At 39.5% G+C, this 23,028-nt stretch overlaps 1 protein-coding gene across 1 annotated transcript in view; it reads left to right on the forward strand.

Annotated features, from left to right (window-relative positions):
• Positions 1 to 23,028, forward strand: part of qars1 (glutaminyl-tRNA synthetase 1) — a 47,966-nt gene that overhangs the window by 493 nt on the left and 24,445 nt on the right. The window contains exons 2-7 of the mRNA XM_051670151.1: positions 78 to 228; positions 540 to 649; positions 7,749 to 7,824; positions 7,909 to 7,973; positions 8,061 to 8,114; positions 8,667 to 8,727. Coding sequence (XP_051526111.1) covers positions 78 to 228; positions 540 to 649; positions 7,749 to 7,824; positions 7,909 to 7,973; positions 8,061 to 8,114; positions 8,667 to 8,727 — 517 coding nt within the window. The remainder of the gene's footprint in view (positions 1 to 77; positions 229 to 539; positions 650 to 7,748; positions 7,825 to 7,908; positions 7,974 to 8,060; positions 8,115 to 8,666; positions 8,728 to 23,028) is intronic.

Here is a 23,028-nt window from a genome sequence, read left to right on the forward strand (position 1 = left end):
CGATTTATCTTTTATTGACGACGTTTGGAAAAGTTTTCAGATGATTGTTGATGTGACTTGTTTTTGTTGTTGTGCAGGCTCAAGGGCTGCTGGGGTCCGCTGGCATTGATAAGTCTACAGGCACTCTGCTGTACAGTATGGTGACTCGACTGAAAGACGTGAATCGACTGTCTTTCCTCACAGAATACATTATCACACGAAAAATAACCACAGATCTGCAGCTGTCAGGTATCTAACTTCTTTCACTTTTGCTTTGTCACTCGCTCTGCTGTGCTGTTTACTAGCAAGTGATGCAGAGATAAAGTACAGGGATGTAATTTTGACAGAAAATCTATAATTATTATACATTTTTTGATTGTGTTTTTTAACAGCTTTAGTCGACGGTTTTATATTTTTCAAGTATATTCAGACATTAAAACATTGTGCTGTACAGTAAAAAGATAGATAACTATTTAGTACAGTAACTATACCATGGTGAAAGTGTATACAGTTTAAATGGGAAACAAGTGGAAAAATAATCCCACATTGTTCTGCCTCAGTGGCGTTGGATTTTGTAAAGAGCCATCCTCAGGACCCAGTGGACCAAAGTGAGTTTGAGATGGCCTGTGGGGTCGGTGTGGAGGTCACACCTGAGCAGATCGAGGATGCGGTAAGGACCTTTCATCCAGAAATGATGTATATCGTGGCAGAACAAAACATTTTTAGGTTTTTACTTTTTTTTTAAGCAAGTTTGCTAGTTTACAGAGTTCTCATGACCTTGGAAAACCTGAAAATATCATTGCATAAAAGCAATATCAGCAAATCACAACAAAAAGTCAGTAGCCACTAAACAATGGGCAAAGTGAGGGTGTACCGTGATAGTCTTTTATTAGAACTTGCTTAGGCAAGTAAAAATATGATCTCAAACATCACCATTGGTGAGAAGGCGAAAAAAAAATAAAAAATTATATTTTTATATATATATATATATATATATATATATCTCAGCAAAATGGAGTTCAGTTCACATCATATAATTTGTGAAGAGAATAAAAAATATTTCAAATAACATACAGTTGCTCTGGCCTCTTACTCTCTCAGAGGACAAATCACAGCAAAGCCTAACAAGGACTAGACACTTCAAATAAATAACAAACTGACTGACTCACTAGACAAGACAAACACTGAATTTAAAGGAGGTGGCCAGTACCATATACATACAGAAGGGGGAATTAACAAATACAGTATTACACAAACACTAAACACACATGTCCTGGAAACAACATTATATAAATTAACAAAAATCAGAGTCATGGATATAATTTTGGTTAACGTAAACAACATTCTGCTATACTAAATCACATTTACTCAAGATCCCAACTTCCCCAATGTTTCCTCCAGAAATTCAGAGTTGGTCTATCCCATCTACCCTTACAATTTCCTATAAAACAGTTCCATTTCCTGTTTGAAACACTTTGCTGCTGGAACAGTCCATCTGAACACAATGAAACAACCACAGTAGGTACCAAACATTTTAAGTCAAGATATAACAGATTTAGAGCCTTTCCTATAGTTATTTTAGTCAATATAAATTCAAGCGTGTTAATCAGGTTTTAGTAACATTTTAGTCTAAAGGAATTTTAACTGACTTTAATATTGTTTACCTTTAAGCCAGATAACTAAGCCCATGCACTGACTCAGTATAATGGCAAATAAAGGTGGTAAACCAAACTAATGTTGTAGTGTTCTTTCATTTATTAACAAGTCCAGCTATAAAAGTATAGACCCTATTTGTGGCCTGAATAATGGCTCCCCCCCCCCCCAAGGTTTCACGCTGGTAAACGGTAGAGGAAGTCAGCAGTGGTATTACTTTTCCCAGAGACATGCTGGATTGTGAACCTATAAGGTTGTATAGAAAGGTACCAGCGGGTAATTCTAGCATTTGTATCCCACATTCTGTCCATCCACTGTAGTGATCGATGATCAGTTTCAAGGAAAAACACTCTACCAAGGTGTTAGTACCTGAAGGTTTCTAGTGCGCATTTCACCTCTTAGGCAATCCTTCTCAACTGTAGAGTACCGTACCTCTCTTGGATACAGCTTCCTGCTGATGTATTCCACTGGATGTCTACTGTTCGGCTCACCCTGAAGGAGCACTGCTCCAATGCCAGTGTCAGAGGCATCTGTCTGCAACACAAAGGGTTCCTTGAAATGAGGGCAATAAAGCACTTGATCATCACACAAGGCAGCTCTTATATCCTGAAAATCTTTCTCTGCTTCCTTTGTCCAGCAGATCTGGTTGGGGCAATTCATTCGGGTCAAATCGGTCAGGGGTGCCACACGAGTAGAAAAGTTTGGTACAATCCTTCTGTACCACTCCGCCATCGCTATGAATCGTCGGCTTTGGGTTATCGTCTGTGGCAAAGGGCAGTTTTGAATAGCCTCAATCTTTCAAATTTGGGGTCTAATGACACCATAACCAATTACATACCCTAAGTACTCGGTCTTCCTTTTGGCTATAGCACACTTGGAGGGATTGATAGTGAGACTTGCTTCCTGAATGTGATGGAACACCTCCTTCAAATGTCGGAGATGTTGTTCTCAGGTTGAACTATAAATAATTATGTCATCCAGGTAAGCAGCTGCATAGCTATTAAGGCCAGACAGGACATGATCCATAAGTCTTTGAAATGTGGCTGGGGCCCCATTGAAAAACGGAAGAGCCCCCAAGGGGTGCGGAAAGCCGTCAACTCCTTTGATCGAGCACTCAAAGGGACCTGCCAATAGCCTTTACATAAGTCAATAGTTGTCAGCCATTTAGCCTTGCCCAGACGGTCAATTAGTTCATCAATCCTAGGTGTTGGGTAGGAGTCGAATTTGGATACAGAATTAAGGTATTGAAAGTCCACACAAAAACGTAGACTGCCACCCTTTTTAGGAACCAATACCACTGGGCTACACCAGTCACTTCGGGAGGGTTCAGTTATATTCATGGTCAGCATCTGATCCAGTTCCTCTCTTATCGATGTCAAGAGATGTTCAGGAACAGTAACTCATGCGTCGAGGGGCTGCTCCCTGACAGAGTACAATGTCATGCTCTACCAAACTGGTTCTTCCAGGGCTCTCTTTAAACAGCTCTGGGCTACAGAAATCTTGAATTTCACACTGCTGCTGGGCTGAAAGATGGTGAAGGTCCAAAGTAGCATTAGATGGATGTGGCAGATACTGTTCATTGACTTCTTCCTCATCTTCCACCTTATGAATCATCAGCACCTCCGCTCCTCTCCCCGGTCTCTCATGCCACTCTTTTAGCAAATTGATATGCAGTACCCGTTTGGAATGTCTCTGCCCTGGTAAAGCAATCTCATAGGTTTTAGTTCCCAGCTTTCGAACCACCTCAAAGGGCCCTTGCCATTTAGCCAATTGCTTGCTGTTGTCACAAGGCAGCATCACCAACACCTTAGCTCCTGGCTCAAAACTTCTGGCTATGGCCTTTTTGTCATACCAGATTCGCTGTTGACTTTGAGATTCAATCAAATTCTTTTGGGCAAGTTGTGTCATACTCTCCAGCTTTTCCCTCATTTGGAGGACATAGGCAACAACACTCTGGGGACCGATGACCTCTTGGTCTCCTTTCCAGGTTTCCTTCAAAAGTGACAAGGGTCCTCGTACCTCACGGCCATACAACAATTCAAAAGGGGAAAACCCCAAAGAAGCCTGAGGCACTTACCTGTATGCAAACAAAAGATAAGGGAGCCACTGGTCCCAATCAGCCCCAATATCACTGATGAACTTGCGCAGCATTTGCTTTAGGGTCTCGTTAAATCTTTCAGCCAGACCATCAGTCTGTGGATGGTAGGGTGTGGTCCTTATGCCCTTTATCTCTAACAGATGATACACTTGTTTCAATAGTTTGGACATGAAGTTGGATCCCTGATCAGTCACTATGGCCCAGGGGAACCGCACTCTAGAAAACAGCTGGACAAGACAAAGAGCTACAGTCCTCACCCTTACTGTTTTAAGAGGAAAGACCTCCGGATACCTAGTGGCATAATCATTGATAACCAACATGTACCGGTTCCCTGTCTTGCTATGTTCAAAGGGTCCTACCACATCCATTCCCAGCTGTTCAAATTGTATGTCTACAACAGGAAGGGGTTCTAAAGGAGCTTTAGGGGGACCTCTACTGGCTGTACATTGACACTCGGGACAACTCCTACAAAAATCACCCACATCTCTTCTCATGTTTGGCCAAAAGAAATGATGGCCTATACGTGCGGTGGTCTTTTGTCTCCCTAAGTGACCCGCCCAGGGGACTGAATGGCCTAACTGAAGCACCAAGTCTCTAGCCTTTTGTGGTACAACCATCTTTGCCTCTGAACCCTGCTGCCTATACAACACTCCATCCTGTTTATAAAATTCATGGCCCTTTCCACTACTCTGACCTGAGTACTCTTGTGCCTGTATGTACAGTGGTCCAATTTCTGGATCATCTTGTTGGAACTGACCTATATCTTTAGGGACATCTATCCATGATTTAAGCTGTTCAGAAGGGGGTACATCCTCAGTACTGTTTGCAAGACAGTGGAATTTTTCCTGTCTCTTTTGCCTCTTAGTTTTACAGGCTTTGCCTGGTTGATTATCTAGATCTGAATCAACTCCTCTCTCTTCCTAGCCAAAGATCATATTTCAGCCACATAGCATTCATGACTACCAGGCAACAAATCAAACAACACCTAGCCTTCCTAAGCTAGCCCAGTCTGAACTTTCTTTAGCCCCATCATTGAAAAAAAAAAAAAAGGCACAAAAAAACAAAACTGACTGCAGTAGGCTGAAAAAGGTCAAAAAGTGAGAGAGAGGAAAAAAACTACCACTCACTACTGCCCCCTAGTGGCATCCCATCGCTGCCACCAGTTGTGATGAATCTGCCTTAAGCAATATCAGCAAATCACAACAAAAAGTCCATAGCCACATATCAAGAGGCAAAGTTCAGTTCAGTTCACATCATATAATTTGTGAAGAGAATAAAAAATATTTCAAATAACATATGGTTGCTCTGGCCTCTTACTCTCTCAGAGGACAAATCACAGCAAAGCCTAACCAGGACTAGATACTTCAAATAAATAACAAACTGACTGACTCACTAGACAAGACAAACACTGAATTTAAAGGGGGTGGCCAGTACCATATACATACAGAAGGGGGAATTAACAAACACAGTATTACACAAACACTAAAAACACATGTCCTGGAAACAACATTATATAAATTAACCAAAATCAGAGTCATGGATATAATTTTGGTTAACGTAAACAACATTCTGCTATATTAAATCACATTTACTCAAGATCGCAACTTCCCCAATGTTTCCTCCAGAAATACACAGATGGTCTATTCCATCTACACTTACAGTTTTCTATAAAACAGTTCCATTTCCTGTTTGAAACACTTTGCTGTTGAACCAGTCCATCTGAACACAGTGAAACAACCACAGCAGGTACCAAACATTTTAAATCAAGATATAACAGATTTAGAGCCTTTCTTATAGTTATTTTAGTCAATATAAATTAAAGTGTGTTAATTAGGTTTTAGTAACATTTTAGTCTAAAGGAATTTTAACAGATTTTAATATTGTTTTCCTTTAAGCCAGATAACAGATAAAAATGCATAGTGTGTGATGCCCCAAATGAATCTGCACTACACATTGTTTGGGATTGTCCTTTTAAACAGTTATTTTGGAGAGACTTTTGTAATTTTATTAAAGGTGCAATATGTAAAAAAAAACTTTGTCAATGTGTGAACGGCTTGTAACGCAACTTAAAAAATGAGCCCTTCCCGGACTTCCTAGGTTGCCTATTAAAGTCTATAGACTGATTTTCATGCGAAGGGAGAGGGACGCTTTTGCCGGGAAAATCCAAAGGATGTGACGTTTATGCGTGCTCCCGAGAGCCATGCCTCAGTGCTTCCGCTATTCAACAGTGACAACAAACTGCAACACTTTGTAATGTTATCTTAGAGATGGAATCCATGAAACAACCGGCTCCCAGCACAACACCGACTCCTAAGCCAAAAAAAAAACAAAACGTTTATCTACTGAATCCCGTCTGGCTAAGCGGGAACATGATCGTGGTCGAGCGAAAACTAGAGTGAACATCAGCAGGGCATTTGATTACTGGAGGGACCTTCGTTCGGTTTTGGGGATCAAAACCGACCCTGTATTGGCGTTCTTCTTACTGGACAGGTAAGCTTACATAACTGCAAAGCATGTGAAATATAGTGCCATAAGGATTGATCTGTGTAATTTTAGCTAACTTGATCTTGCCTGCTAATGCTGACGAATTGCAAGCTACCTTGCTTCGTAACTTTCAAATAATTTCAACGATCTTCTCTTTATTCTAAAAGTCAGGTATACAGGAGAAATTTAAGCAAATACGCTGGTTTCTTATTCGTAGTACAACATATTACATACAAAACATACAGTAGTGCAACAGTAAACTTTCTGGTATAGTTCGGTAGTATGTAGCAGTATGTGTGTATCAGTATGCTATGTTAGCTGATAAGTAGTTTTAGTTTAGTCTCAAAGTTTGTAGTAAAACAATCATAACTGTAATTTTAATTATGCTACCTCATCTGTCAGCATGATGCCGGTGAATCACGTTCAGCCTCTTTTTACGTCATGTCATTGTTTTGGTCATGCTCGTGCGCGTCCCTATGGAGTGTGTGCATGAGCACAAGCAACAGGTAGCTGGCTGCAGTTCACTTAACGGCCACAGGTATCATTAATAACAAGGGTTTCTGAATTTTACATACTGCACCTTTAAATATTTAGTAGCTTTAACAAAAATTTGCTTTTGGATTTGAAGGATGTATTGTTTGGTTATAGCATCATCAAAACAAAAGAAAACGAGGATTTTATTATTAACCTTTTATTGCTGTTTCACATTCACTGGAGAAAATTCGGTAATAAAAAGTCCTTATTTATTGTTTTAAAAAAAGAAATCAAGCGATACATCCCAACAATTTCATCCTCGAACATCAAAGCTCTTAAAATCTGTAAACATGTCCTTCCTCCAACTATTTATGTAAGTTTTGATACGTAATAATTTATGCTTCTGTATGCATTGTGTTACTGTTGAATTCATGTCTGCACACTTGTATTTTTTATGTTTTTTTTTTTTGTTTTGTTTGTTTGTTTGTTTTTTTTTCAAAATCCTGGCAAAAAAGAAAAGAAAAAAAAAAAAAGTCCACTGAAAGACTTTCCTGCCTGTGTCAAATAAATTGCGGACATGACAACGCAATGGATCGTGAAAAATCTTTTAGTTGTTTCTAATTAAACAGCAATGGTGTTGATGTCGGAGTTGCTGTTGTGTTCAATCCAAAGCTGTATTGCATTGTCAGTGCTGTCTTGTTCAGTACACAACGATATCATATTAGCCAGATGGCAAGCTAGCTAGCAGCTTCCTAGCCTCATTACTGGCTTACATAACAGCAAGGCTAGGTAGCCGCTAGAAAGCTAATACAACATAACCGGCTGATTTCATGAATGTGATTCAGTTAGCTATTTGTGTGTATTGCCGAACTGCTTGTGTTTTTTAGTGACACAAACCTAATCTGATCATCTAGATGTAGAACATAGGCTAAATATTGAAAATTACTCAAAAGTTTGTCATCGATATCAAGAATTTTTTGTTTCTCGATAAATATTGATATCGTTTTAGTGCCCAGCCCTAATTCAGTCTGACTAACAATCACTTTTAACACTTCCACAGGTGGAGCTTATTATCAAAAAACACAAGGAACAGCTGCTTGCCGAAAGATATCTCTTCAACATGGGCATACTGATGGGTGAGGGAGTGTGTCATAAATATGTGCTGTGAATACAGTGGTGTGTTGTGCTTGTGAAGAATATATGCTGTTTGTGTTCTTAAGGTGAAGCCAGAGCTGCTCTCAAATGGGCTGATGGCAAGATGGTGAAAAATGAAGTGGATGTGCAGGTGTGTGTGTGCTTGAGTTTTACCAGCTTACTCAAATCATTCTGTCAGTCAGTGTACTTGTTATGAAAGTCTCTGCTGGTTTCTCAGGTGTTGCACCATCTGGGTCCAAAAACTGAAGCAGACCTGGAGAAAAAGACCAAGGTATATTTACACTGTCTCACATAGAGAATTCTGCAATTATGATGATATCCACAATTTTCCTGAGCAACCACTGGGCGACGCCATGATTATTCTAATTGCCTGTTTTCTGGTCTCGAGAAGCATTGTAAAAACTACCAAAAAGAGTGATTAATATGGGGAACAACAACCATTTAAGTGTTAGTTGGAGTAAAAATGAATTGCAGGCTCAATTTATGCAGTTGTTGGCTGTCATAACAACTTAAAAGTAGTTAATGATATCAACGTTATTAACCTCGGACCATCGCTGCATGTCAACTACCCACTCAGGTGAGGCACTGTCAAAAACAATTGTCATCTTGACTCTCTGAAGTATCGGCACTATAGAACAACATTTCTTTTGACAAATTCTACAAATGTAATACTTTAAACATCAGATTACCTGCTAAGTATATAGGCTGATGCGAGTGAACACTGTAGACCTGAAATTGAAAACAGGCGAATCGTGGAACACAGGAAAAAGGTGGATATGTAGCTGTGAATTGTGCCGGCATCTTATTTATTCTCTCCTCACAGGCAGCCAAACCCAAAGCAGCAGAGAAAGACATGAAGGTTAAGCAGGTTTCTGTAGTAAATGGTAAGACTCAAATGGCAAGAAGTGATATTGCTGTGTATTTACACAGCAAAGTTTAAGGTGATGCAGCATTTCCTTTTACACCAAACTAAAGCATCATCAAAGCCACCTCTGATACTAGGAGGTGAGGTCGGTCAGGGCCTCCATATTTTACTATGACTTTAATGCTGCATTGCACTCTTAAGGGGCAGTCACACTACTCTTCACTTTCCATTCACTCCCATTCAAACATATCCGAATGCAGCAGAGCGGAAACGCAAAATCACACGTAGACATTTTGTACTGCGCTACGTACCAGAGTTCAAGCTTGGTGAACTCTGAACCGTGAATTCGTACGACAAAAGATCGCACGACCAATTGGAAACTGAAATGTCACACGCTGTCCTCTTGGCTCAATTCAAAGGATACATATTTCAAAGCTGCAAGATTTATTGTTGCAGGAAAGTGAGTAAACAATATATTTTAACATTTTTAATATAATATTATTTGTTTTTTGTGATGTATTATTTACTTACACCAGAGGTCCTCCCACGTGACATCATATTCTGGTCCATTGCGTTGTACGTAAAATTTAGCATGCTCAAAGCCTAGTGTGACCGCCCCTTTATGCAGAATTTGGAGGCAGCACAGATTCATTGCAACTCAGCAATGTAAAAATATTTGTAGAATATTTCAGAAGTAAGTGACATCTTAGGCTGTTTTTACTCTTAGTACGACTGCTGGGTCCACATCAGAGTCCGATTCCACCCCTTCCCCTACAGCTGTTTGCCCCTGTAAGGCTTATTCATGCAGCGACTTTATCATTGGATGTCACTAGTCTATGTACTATGATGTCTCTCGTGGGCATTTCTACATCTGTCATTCTAATTTTATTGATGGGCTCCACCTCTGGCCATGTCTTTTGAAAATATGATCACTGATGAGATAGATTGCCAGTAAAACGAAGATATCATTCTAACTTGACAAAGAATTAGTTTTCTTGTTGCTAAAAATTTTAATTCTGCTGTGGAGAGTATTGTTATATAAAGCACAGCAGTGCTCAAGTGCATTAAATCATTAACAAACGATCTATGTACAAATTTACGAATCAAACTCACTCAGACTGCCAAAAATTTCTAAAACGTCATTCTAATTTGACAAAGAATTAGCAATTGCTTGAGTTCCGTCCCTCAGACTCTGAATTAGCAGGGAGTAATACACTGATGCCCCATGACCTTTTCCAAAAGAGTAATCACCACTCCCATAGTATCTGCTGCTTTAATGGGGTGTATGCTATTTCAAAAATAGTACAGAGCAAGTTTTTTAAATTCCTAAAAAAAATGAGATCTGGGGATCCCAAAATGTTTAATCTTAACACACTACTCTCATATAGGTCACCGAGTGTAGTAACCCCCTCACAATCCACTCTGACCCACGGAAAGGGGACTTATTAATGCATAATTTGGGGTTCAGCCATAAGCTCGAGGCAACATTTAGATAAATATCCGAATTAAACACTCTGGACAACAACAACTCCGGTTTGTTTGATAGAAAGGCTTTGCAATGGTAAAATAGGGGCAAGAACTTCCTATTCAATACAAAACCAGGGAGGGGCTCTTTCAGGTAGAAGTGACCAATAAGCCAAATGTCTGAGACCAAACGCATAATAATAAAACAGAGTCTTGGGTAGGCCTAACCCACCTTTGTCAATCGGCCTATGCAGCTTACTGAAATGTAATCTGGGACGCTTACCATTCCAAATGAAAGACTTCGGTATGCTATCAAATTGCTTGAAGTAAGAGAGGGGGACATCTACAGGGAGTGACTGTAGCATGTAGTTGAATTTTGTAATACAATTCATTTTAATAACATTAAACTTCCCAATCATCGAAAAATGTAATGAAGCCCACCTGCCCACATCGCTTAAACCTTTTTATTAAGGGGTCAAAATTAAACTAAATCAGACAAATTTGCTGGGAATAAAATACCCAAATACTTAATGCCTTCTTTTGGCCACTGGAAGGCGCCCTGCTGGAAAGCCATTACTGGGCAGTATGCTGTCAGAGCCAAAGCTTCGGATTTAGACCAGTTGACTCTGTATCCTGAGAATTTAGAAAAATAATTATTAATTCTGTGGAGGCAAGGCATAGATCTAGTAGGGTCGGAGACGAATAATAAAATAATATCTGCGTAAAGCAGAAGCTTATGCGCCACACCTCCCGCCATCACCCCTGGAAAATCATCCTCCTCTCTTATCGCAGCTGCTAATGCTTCCTGGGCAAGACGAAACAATAATGGGGAAAGAGAGCAACCCTGCCGGATGCCCCTATACGGAGTAAAATCTTTAGTGTGTCACTAAAAAAACGCAAGCAGTTCGGCAATACACACAAATAGCTAACTGAGTCACATTCATGAAATCAGCCAGTTATGTTGGATTAGCTTTCTAGCGGCTACCTAGCCATACAGTTATGTAAGCCTTTGCCCCTGAATTTCTGCTAAAACAATAATGACTCGTCCTAATTTATCTTTAATCTGTTTGAGAGATTTGAATTGTAGATGTTTACTTATCAATGTAATGACTCCCCTGCTCTTACTTGAGCCAGCACTAAAGAAAACATGCCCACCCCATGTCTTCCCAACTTTTTCAGCTTCCTGTGAGGAAAGATGCGTTTCTTGAAGAAACACTATCATATCTCTTACGATTAAGAAAATAAATAACCTTCCTTCTTTTTATGGGGTGCCCCAACCCATTCACATTCCACGTGGAGGAGACAATCCACTCATATTAACATTTGACATTTTGGCATATTAGAAAAATTAGATTAAGTGTCAGAAATAAATTTATAAAGACCACATTCGAACATTAGTGCAACAGTCAAACGCCGGACTTCCCACCTGAACCAAACAAACAGAAAAAGAAAAACTTGCGCATTAAAGGAATAATTCACCCAAAAATGAAAATTTGCTGATAATTTACTCAGCCTCAGGCCATCCAAAATGTATCTGAGTTTCTTTCTTCATCTAAACAGAATTTAAGATTTTTAGGATTTCATTTCAGGACTCCTCCTTTATGAATGTACTCCATTTTTTGACGGTCCAAAATGCATATTGCATCAAAATAATCCACGCGACTCCAGTCGACAAATAAAGTTCTTCTGGAACCAAACGATTGATTTATTTTTAGAAAGAAAACAATACTTATATATTTTTTAACTGCAAATGTTCGCTTCCATACATCTCTGTGATGTCATGAGAGGGATGATGTAAGCTCATTGGTAAGGTCACGCGTCATGTGGAGGAGGTGGCAGGAAGCGCGTCATTGTTTACAAGAGAAGTAGCGCTGTACAAAAGTTTAATTGTCTTTGCTGTAGATTTGTATTTGTATAAGTGTATTGTTCAAAATGGTCGTTTGGTGTGTGTATCCTGGATGCTTCAACCTTCAGAAACCCCAAAGAAAATGTACGCCGGGAAAAATATTAACTTTTCATCGATTGCCTATACATGATCATGAGCGATTGAAGCTCTGGCTTATTGCGCTGAACCTGGATATCAGTACACCCCTACATTCCTTCAAATATTTGAGGGCGTGCAGTGAATATTTTACCCCTGAGGATTTCAGACCATCGAAAGAAACAAATCGTCGATATCTGAATTCATCGGCTGTGCCCGTGCTGTTGAAAACTTTGTCTTTGTCACGCCTCCCTCGGGCTCTGCACCTCCCTCAGCGCTCCACTCCTCAATACCCAATTTCTAATTCACCGCACCTGCACTCAATTCACTCGCTCATCACTGCCTGCGTAAATAACTCACCTTCTCGCCATTTCACTGTCAAGTCTCACACAAAGGACTCTTGGTTTCACTAACTACAACTTGTGTGGCTTGAATTCCTGACAGTCATATAGCATATATATTTCTGCTAAAGAAAAAGCACAAGTAGATAATGCAACATCATTGCTCCGAAATAAAGGATGGTTATTTACTGCAGTAATGTTTTTTTTTTTTCATTATTATTTGGAAATGATTTTTTCTTTTATATTGTTTTGAAATTTTGTTGGTTTGTGAACGGTGCTTGGTCTGTGGTCTGTGCAAGTTTCTCTTGTAAACAATGACGTGCTTCCTGCCTCCTCCACGTGACGTGTGACGTTACCAACGAGCTTACGTTATCCCCTCTCATGAGTGCGCATCACAGAGATGTACGAAGCGAACATTTGTAGTTAAAAAGTATATAAGTATTGTTTTGTTTCTAAAAATAATCAATCGTTTGAGTTCAGAAGAAATTTATTTATTGACTGGAGTCGTGTGGATTATTCTGATGTACCCTAAATATGCATTTTGTACTGTCAAAAAATGGAGTACATTCACTTGCGTTGTTTAAAGGAGGAGGCCTGAAATGAAATCCTGTTTTGATGAATAAAGAACTCAGATACATCTTGGATGGCCTGAGGGTGAGTAAATTATCAGCAAATTTTCATTTTTGTGTGAACTATTCCTTTAAATCCGCGCACGACAGTGCCAACCTGCGTCCATCCCTATAAATGTGCTTATGGCCTGTTATGTCGAGCAGACTCGGGAAGAGCTTGTCTAGGAATTTTACCATATCTTGGCCTTCCTCATGCTCATAAGCCTTTATAAAGTCCATGCCCATAGCAAGCAATGTCCTTTTATAAAGTCAATGGAATAAGTATGTTATTGTTTGATACTTTCTATGCAGCCAAGTGGACCTGACTCACTGAACATTCACTTGTTCGTCCGAAGTACTGAGGGCCTACTTTGTTCCTTTTTATGCTGGTTCCGCCTAGTTTAAATACGCCTCCTATTGGTTGGAGTTTGTTCTGTGGAATATTTCTTGTAAAAAATTGGAGTGATTAGGGCATTTTTTTGCACTCATGTAACAGCCGAGTGAGCCTGACTCACTGAACATTCACTTGACTGTCCAAGGAAACTGAGCGCCGCCTTTTTTCTTTTTGCGCTGGTTCCGCCTTGCGGCTGGAGTTTATTTTGTGGAGGAACACACCTTCGGAACAGTTATGCGGATCAATCTACACGTTTTTGTGTTTATTGGCTGGAGTTTGTTTTATAGATTATTTTCTGCTGAGTAATTCTGTCTCACAAAATTTGTAGAGAAGCACCGGACTTGAGAAATCTGATGTCAAAATTGTCGCGTGGACTCTCGTAGGCGTACATGGACTGTTGGAGTTTAGAGGGATGGACACTGGTTGGCGCTGTCGTGCACGGGGTTAATGCGCATGTTTTTCTTATTTCTGTTTTTCTTTTTTTTTTGGGGGGGGGAAGTTCGGGTTTTGTTTTTTGCGCTAATGTTGGAATGTGGTCTTTTATAATTTTGTTTTTGACACAATCTATGCTTTCTAATATGTCAAAATGTCAGATGTTAATATGAGTGGATTGTCTCTCTCCACGTAGAATGTGAATGGGTTGGGGCACCCCATAAAAAGAAGGAAGGTTATTTCTTTTCTTAAATGAAAGAAATATGATATTGTGTTTCTTCAAGAAATGCATCTTTCCCCACAGGAAGCTGAAAAATTTGGGAAGATATGGGGTGGACATGTTTTCTTAATAGCAGGGGAGTCATTACATTGATAAGTAAACATCTACAATTCGAATGTCTCAAACAGATTAATGATAAATTAGGAAGAGTCATTATTGTTTTAGCAGAAATTCAGGGCAAAGGTTGGCTAATATTTATGCACATAACATTGATGATAAGGGCTTTTTTATAGATCTTGGATGGATGTTACAAGCCGCTGGCACCCCTCATGATATAATTTTGGGAGGAGACTTTAATCTTTTGATGGACTCAGTCCTTGATCATAATGAAGCAAAAGTGTGTAAGCCCCCTAGAGCCAACACTGACGCTTCACAGGATGTGTAAAAATCTTGGTTTTACAGATATTTGGAGACTTTTTAACCCATCTGGTAGGGACTATAAAAAAATTCATCAGTCCATAAGATTTGTTCTAGAATAGATTATTATTATTATTATTATTATTCATAACCAAGTCCCTCATTTCATCCATTGTTGATTGCTCAATTTTAAACATCTTAGTCTCAGATTATGCCCTGGTGAGTTTAGAGGTGTGGCCACATACAGAGAAAAATAAATCATATAGTTGACGCTTTAATGTATCCCTTTTGCAAAATCCTGAATTCCAACAAATGTTAAAGGCTGAAATCAATGTTTATATGGAGACCAACTGGTCTTCAGTATCCTCTGTGGGTGTGGCTTGGGAGACACTTAAAGCGGTTCTTAGGGGTCGGATCATACAGTATGCCTCATTCATTAAAAAATCCAAAGCACGAGAACTTGTGAAGTTGGAAGGGAATATTAAAAGTGCCGAGGCAGAGCTGAAGCACCGAATGTCATCTGATGGCCTCAGAGAATTGACCCAATTGAAATACAGATGTAATACTATTTTGTCACGGAAGGTGGAGTTTTGGCTATTCAGGGCAGGACAGTCATACTTTGAGTCGGGGGACAAAGCAGGGAATCTTTTGGCTAGATATAGAACGCAGAGAGAGACTTTTTCTACCATTCCCTCAGTGAGATCTGCTGGTGGTGAAATTGTTACCTCGGCCATTGATATTAATAATGCTTTTAAAGAATTCTATCTTGATCTTTATAGTTCCACATCTTCGTCTACTGAAGAGGATATTAGAAACTTTGTGGAACCATTAGAACTCCCTAAACTGACGACGCAAAAAAATTATCTTGATTCTGAGATAACCTTGGAGGAGCTTGGCGAGGTAAGTAAGAGGCCAGATGGTTTTGCCGCTGAATGTTTTTAGATCTTATGCTACAGAACTGGCTCCACTTTTGTTAGAAGTTTATACGGAATCATTAAATAATGGAAAGCTTCCGCCAACCATGACACAAGCAGTCTGATTCTTAAAAAGGATAAAGATCCAAGTGAGTGTAAGAGTTACCATCAAATTTTCCTGATCCAGCTAGATGTAAAAATATTGTCAAAAATTCTGGCTAACTGATTAAGTTATGACATCTCTTATACATATAGATCAGGTGGGGTTTATTCGGGGCCACAGCTCTTCTGATAACATCAGGCGTTTCATCAATATTATGTGGTCAGTGGCGAATGATCAGACTCCGGTCGCGGCCATCTCACTTGATGCTGAAAAGGCATTTGATGTGGTAGAATGGGATTATCTTTTTAAGATTTTGGAAATATACGGGTTCGGGAATGCTTTTATTGGATGGATTAAGTTGCTTTATAGACACCTGGTAGTGGTGGTACAAACAAATGGATTAATCTCAGATTATTTTACTCTGGATAGGGGCACCCGGCAGGGTTGCCCTCTTTCCCCATTATTGTTCTGTCTTGTCCTGGAACCATTAGCAGCCGTGATAAGAAAGGAGGATGATTTTCCAGGGGTGATGGCGGAGGTGTGGCGCTTCTGCTTTACGCAGATGGTATTTTATTATTCGTCTCTGTCCCTTCTAGATCTATGCCTTGCCTCCACAGAATTATGAATTCCTTTTCTAAATTCTTGGGATACAGAGTTAATTGGTCTAAATCCGAAGCTTTGGATCTGACAGCGTTGCCCGATAATGGCTTTTCAGCCGGGTGCCTTTCAGTGGTCCAAACAGGGCATTAAGTATTTGGATATTTTATTCCCAGCAAATTTGTGTGATTTAGTTAGTTAATTTTGACCCTTTAATAAAAAGGTTTTCGAGCGATGTGGGCAGATGGGCTTCATTACATTTATTGATGATTGGGAAGGTTAATGTTATTAAAATGAATTGTATTCCAAAATTCAGCTACCTGCTACAGTTACTCCCTATAGATGTCCCCCTCTCTTATTTCAACCAATTTGATAGCATAGCGAAGTCCTTCATTTGGAATGGGAAATGTCCCAGATTACATTTCAGTAAGCTGCATAGGCCGATTGACAAATGTGGGCTAAGCCTACACAAGATTTTGGATTATTATTATGTGTTCGGTCTCAGACTTTTGGCTCATTGGTTGTTTCCATCTGAGAGAGCCTCTCCCTGGTTTTGTATTGAACAGGAAGTTCTTGCCCCTATTTCTCCTTTGCAAAGCCTTTCTATCAAACTAACCGGAGAAGTTAAATTATACCCCGTTATCTTGCATTTACACTCAGTATGGACAAAAGTGTCCAGAGTGTTTAATTCGGACATTTATTTAAATGTTGCCTCGAGCTTATGGCTGAATCTCAAATTATGTATTAATAAATCCCTTTTCTGATGGTCAGAGTAGATTGTGAAGGAGGTTAATACACTCAGTGACCTATATGAGAGCAGAGTGTTGAGATCCTTTGAAAATTTGGTTCAACATGTTTGGATTTCCAGATCTCAGTTCTTTAGATATTTACAGCTGCGCCACCTGCTCTGTACTATTTTTGGGAGTAGCATACACCCCCCTAAAGCGGCAGATACTCTGGGAGTGGTGATTACTGCTTTTGGAAAAGGTCATGAGGCATCAGTGTTTTACTCTCTGCTAATTCAGAGTCTGGGGGACAGAGCTTCAGCTTCTCTCAAGAGATTATGGGAGAAAGATTTAAATTTGGTATTGGAGGAGGGAGAGTGGGCTAGGATTCTAAAAAACGTCAAGTCTGCATCTAGAGATGCAAGGGTGCGCCTTATGCAATTCAAGATTTTACATCGATTCTATTGGACCAACTTGGACCAATTGGACCAACACTAGATTGTATAGGTTTGGTCATAAAGACACACCCACCTGCTGGCGATGCTAATCAGAGGATGGAGACATAACCCATGTCTTTTGGGGGTGTGCTAAGATCCAGGAGTTTTGGTTGAAGGTTCAGAGTCTTGTGTTTGATGTATTGGATTTCATTTTGCCCCAGACTCTGTATTCTGGGCGATGGGGCGGTCATCTATGTTGAGAATAGACACATAAACCTAACCGGTGTCATGATGGCCAGATAGATTCTTTTAAGGGGTTGGAGGTCGGCTGGAGTGCCCTCATTTCAGGAGTGGTGCTCAGAGATGGGGAGGGTGGCGGCCTTTGAAGAAGGGTCATTTAGAAGACTGGGGAAATTGAATTTGTTTATTGAGAAATGGGGCGGATATCTGACGTTGCTGGATGTGATTTATTATAATTTTTTATTTTATTTATCTATTTATTTATTTATTTATTTTTGTGTGTCTGTAATCATGTATGACCACTGGGATTTTGTTGGGGTGGGGTTGGGGATTGGGAGGGGGAAGGGCGATAGTGGGGGTTAATTGTTGATTCTGTACATATGTTTTGTTTTTCTGTGTTCAATAAGTAAATTAATAAAAAAATTGTTAATCAGAAAATATATTCAAGAAAAAAGAAAATGTTAACAGATAAAATCCTGAGAGAAGCTTGCTGCTAAATCAGTTTGTTGTATATTCAAAACAGATATGCATATTAAAGATAGATAATATGTAAAAAAAAAAAAATATGCATGGAAATTTCTATTTTTCTAGTTACGTTTACATTTACATTTATGCATTTGGCAGACACTTTTATCCAACGCGACTTACTGTGCACTTATTACAGGGACAATCCCCCTGGATCAACCTGGAGTTAAGTGCCTTGCTCAAGGACACAATGGTGGTGGCTGTGGGGATTGGACCAGCAACCTTCTGATTACCAGTTATGTGCTTTAGCCCACTACGCCACCACCACTCAGTTACGTTCATCTCTAAAAATATTCATCACCTTAATATTGTTCTTGTGTAGAGTAGAAATTGCTTGCAAACCATAGTGAGGTCAGATTTGTGAGTGAATCCCTCTTTTGAGTGGGTTCTATTCAATTAATTGGTTGAATGATTCACAAATCATTAGTGAATCAGTCGGAATCTCATTGATTCTTAAAAATCGGTCTCCATAAATCACAAACGACTGGAAAAGTCATAGAAATTTATTGGTCAAAAAGCGTGGGAACCCCAGATTTACCACCTAAACTTAAAAACTGCATTTGCATATATCTGCTGCAAATGTTTTCAAGAGATACAAAGAAATGACTGAGCCAGAGACCATTTAGTAGTGGTGTTCCACTTCTAATAAAATGAATGGGTGAAATTGAAACGCCCAATGGTCAACCGATATTGAAAAGGAAGTCCTGCCTTGCAGGTAAAAAAGCCAATCACCTTTTAGATATTGACATCGCCTGTCAATCAACTCAAGAACGCGCATGCGCATTAGCTAGTCAAGTGGGAAAAATTTCATTTTTTAGCGTAATATAAAGTAAAGAAGCACAATTTATGAGAAAAGTGTTGTCAGATTTACTGCTGATTTGAAATATGTTCTTTGATCATAATTTTGACCAATTGTTTTGGAGATTTTTGTAAATTCCCCATTCAAGTAGATAGGAGCTGCACTTGAATGACGCTTGTTAAAGGGTTAGTTCACCCCAAAATGAAAATTCTCTCATAATTTACTCACCCTCATGCCATCCCAGATGTGTATGACTTTCTTTTATCTGCTGAACACAGACAAAGATTTTTAGAAGAATTTCTCAGCTCTGGAGGTCCATACAATGCAAATGAATGGGTGCCAAAATTTTGAAGCTCCAAAATCCAAATAAGGGCAACATAAAAGTACTCCTGATGACTCGGGTGTTTTAATCCATTATCTTCAGAAGCGATATGATAGGTGTGGGTGAGAAACAGATCAATATTTAAGTCCTTTTTTACTATAAATTAAACTCTCTGCTTAGTCAGTCTCCACTTTCAAATTCTCATTCTTCTGTTTTTGATGATTCACATTCTTCATGCATATCGCCCCCTACTGGGCAGGGAAGAAAATTTATGATCTTTTTTTTTTTTTTATATTTATCTGTTTCTCATCCACACCAATCATATCATGTCTGAACACATGGATTTAACCACTGGAGTTTTTCCGTACTGATGATGTTTTGTTGCAGTAGTAATCCTGCTCAGTACGAAAGGAACTGCAGGTTCAGACATTTGGTGCATGTGCTTGGCTGAGGAGCCACTGGTGCGAAGTTACCATCTGTGGGATTATGACTGAATGCCTCTTAAGTCAGAATCTCCCCTAAACGTAATGCAGCGCCACGTGACTCAGATTGACCTGGGATAGCTGGCCTGTGAGGGCCCAGCGAGGAGAGCTGTTTGAGACGTGGCCGGATGAGTGCAGCCATCTCCCATCACGCACCGCACGTTTGTGGAGAACCTGGTGCTAAATGACTCGTATCACTTCCTGTTCCTGTTGCTGATAGCACGTTGCACAAGTGTTTGTAGCTTGCTAGCCTGCTTAGCATTGCTTATTCTTATACAGTCATCATTTTATCCTTTGCTATTTTACAGCATGCTTCGGATTTTTCCGCTTTTCTACTTTTTCATCTGTGTGTATTTTACTGCGCGCACCCATTTCTCTATTTTTTTTTTCTTTTTTCCACTTTTTTCCGCTTGTCTACATCTCGCGTCTCGACTGCATGCATTCATTTTCTCCACTGTTTTTTACACGAGTTATTGCATTAGTCTCAAACATCTGCTGATTAGGAACCACATCGATCTCGAACCCTCGCCGCTCAAGAACAACAACAAACAATTGCGGTAAGTCATGGCATCCACTCATGTTATTTCTTCCTGCATTACATGCTACATGTTTACTATAGCTTCAGCAGTGAGGGTTTTACGTGTAATAAGTGTAAGGAATTAGTCAAGCTGACGGAGAAGTTTAATGAGTCAGAGACATTCATCCGAATGCTAGTGGAGATCCGTGAGAAAGAGAAGCCGGTAGATACTGTTTCGGATGGTGGTAGTACAGCAAGCAACACACACTTTGGTTCCAGCTGAAGAGCCCCCGCAGCTGGGCGTTTGGGTGGCGTCTCGGCGGTATACTCTCTCAGTAAAGCGACACCACTCTCCCATTCCTGTTAGGATTTCCAATCGATTCTCCCCACTCGGTGATGCACCCACTGAGAATCATTTTGAAAGAGCCCTAATAATTAGTGATTCTAATGTCAGGAACGTGGAAATAGAAACTCCAGCCACTATTGTTAAATGCATTTCGGGTGCCAGAGCGTCTGACATCAGATCAAATGTACAAGTGCTGGCTAATTCTAAATGTAGATTTTCTAAAATTGTTATTCATGTCGGCACTAACGATGTCCAGCTTTGCCAGTCAGAGATCACTTGAGATAATGTTAAAGAGGTGTGGGAACTTGCAAAACGATGTCAGACACTGTAATATGCTCTGGCCCCCTTCCTGCTCATCATGGTGATGAGGTTTATAGTAGATTAGTGTCACTGAATGGCTGGATGTCTGAGTGGTGTCTGGAGAATAGCATTGGATTTATAGACAATTGGAAGAGTTTTTGGGGGTAGACCTGACCTGCTTAAGAGAGATGGACTCCAACCCTCCAGGGAAGGAGGGTAGGAGTCTATTAATTTGGCTTATAGTCTTAATAATGATAGTATTTGACTAACTGGGGCCCAGGTCAGGAAGCAGACAAACTGGTTAATCCGAACGTCTGCTAGCTGCCTTGAGACGTCACACAGGTCACATAAACTACAACACATAGAGACTGTATCACCTAGATATCAAATAGATGAAATACCAAGTACAAAACTCTCACTAAATCATTAAAAACATTTTTGATTAAGGTCAAACTTGAAAAAAACTTAATATAAAGGTAGGGCTACTAAACATTAGATCTCTTTCTACCAAAGTACTAACTGTAAATGAAATTATTACAGATCATATTTTGGATGCGCTCTGTTTGAATGAAACCTGGCTTAAACCAGATGAATATATTAGTTTAAATGAATCTACTCCCCCAGGTTATTGTTATAAACATGAGCCTCATCTAAAGGGTCGAGGAGGAGGTATTGCTACAATTTACAGTAAAGTTTTTGGTGTTACTCAGATGACAGGATATAAGTAAGTTTTTTTTAACTAATAATGCTTAATATGACACCGTCAGATATAAATAAAAAAATCTGTCATCTTTTGCCCTTGCTACAGTATATAGATTTCGCAGGCCTTACTCTGGTTTCCTTGGTGAATTCGCAAATTTTCTTTCAGATCTAGTAGTTAATGTAGATGGAGCTTTAATTGCTGGTGACTTTAACATTCACATAGATAATGAAAATGACACATTTGGATTAGCATTTATCGATATTCTCAACTCTCTTGGAGTCAGACAAAATGTGACAGGACCAACTCATCGCCATAATCATACACTAGATTTAATTCTGTCATATGGAGTTGATGTTGATACTATACAAATTCTACCACAGAGCGATGACACCTCAGATCATTACCTCATCTCTTGTTGCGATCAGCTAATGTCACTCAATCTACACCGCGCTATCGTTCAGGTAGAACTTTTCTTTCGACCACTAAAGATAGCTCCACTAATAATCTTCCAGAATTGTCTCGCATACTCGGTAAGCCAAAACGTCTATAAGAACTTGATGTAATAACAAGAAGTATAAATACAGTCCTCTCCAGCACTCTTAAAAGTGCCGCCCCCCTTCGATGAAAGAAAATGAAAGAAAAAAGCCTCGTGGTACAATGATCACAGTCATGCCCTCAAGAGAGCAGCTCGGAAAATGGAGTGCAAGTTGAAGAATACAAAATTAGAGGTATTTCATGGTGCATGGAAGGATAGTGTCTGTAGCTACAGACAGACACTAAAAGCTGCCAGGTCAGCATATTTGAGCAAACTCATAGAAAATAACCACAACAATCCTAGGTGTTTATTCAGTACTGTGGCTCAATTTGTTAGGATTAAATCATCGACTGAACCAGATATTCCATCGCAGCACATCAGTAATGACTTCATGAATTTCTTTATTGATAAAATTGAAATAATCAGAAATAAAATTGGAACTATGCAATCAACTGTCACAGCACCTCAGAAAACAGTGTCTCATAACAGTGTCACTTCAATCATTCGCTGTCATAGGTCATGAAGAGCTACAAAACCTATAGAAAATCAAAAGCCACAACATGTATGTTAGATCCAATACCAACTAAGCTCTTAAAAGAGGTATTCCAGTAATCTCAGAACCTCTTAATATTATTAACTCCTCGCTTTCCTTAGGACATGTCCAAAGAAACTTTAAAATGGCAGTTATCAAACCGCTTATTAAGAAGCCACAGCTTGATCCTAGAAAATTGGCTAATTACAGACCGATTTCAAATCTACCATTTATGTTGAAAATACTAGAAAAGGTAGTGTCCTCCCAACTATGTTCATTTCTACAGAGAAATGGAATATATGAAGAATTTCAGTCAGGATTTAGGCCCCATCACAGTACAGAGGCTGCACATATCAGAGTTACAAATGACTTGCTCTTATCATCTG

Source organism: Myxocyprinus asiaticus, chromosome 33 (assembly GCF_019703515.2).
Source record: "Myxocyprinus asiaticus isolate MX2 ecotype Aquarium Trade chromosome 33, UBuf_Myxa_2, whole genome shotgun sequence".
NCBI classification, from domain to species: domain Eukaryota; kingdom Metazoa; phylum Chordata; class Actinopteri; order Cypriniformes; family Catostomidae; genus Myxocyprinus; species Myxocyprinus asiaticus.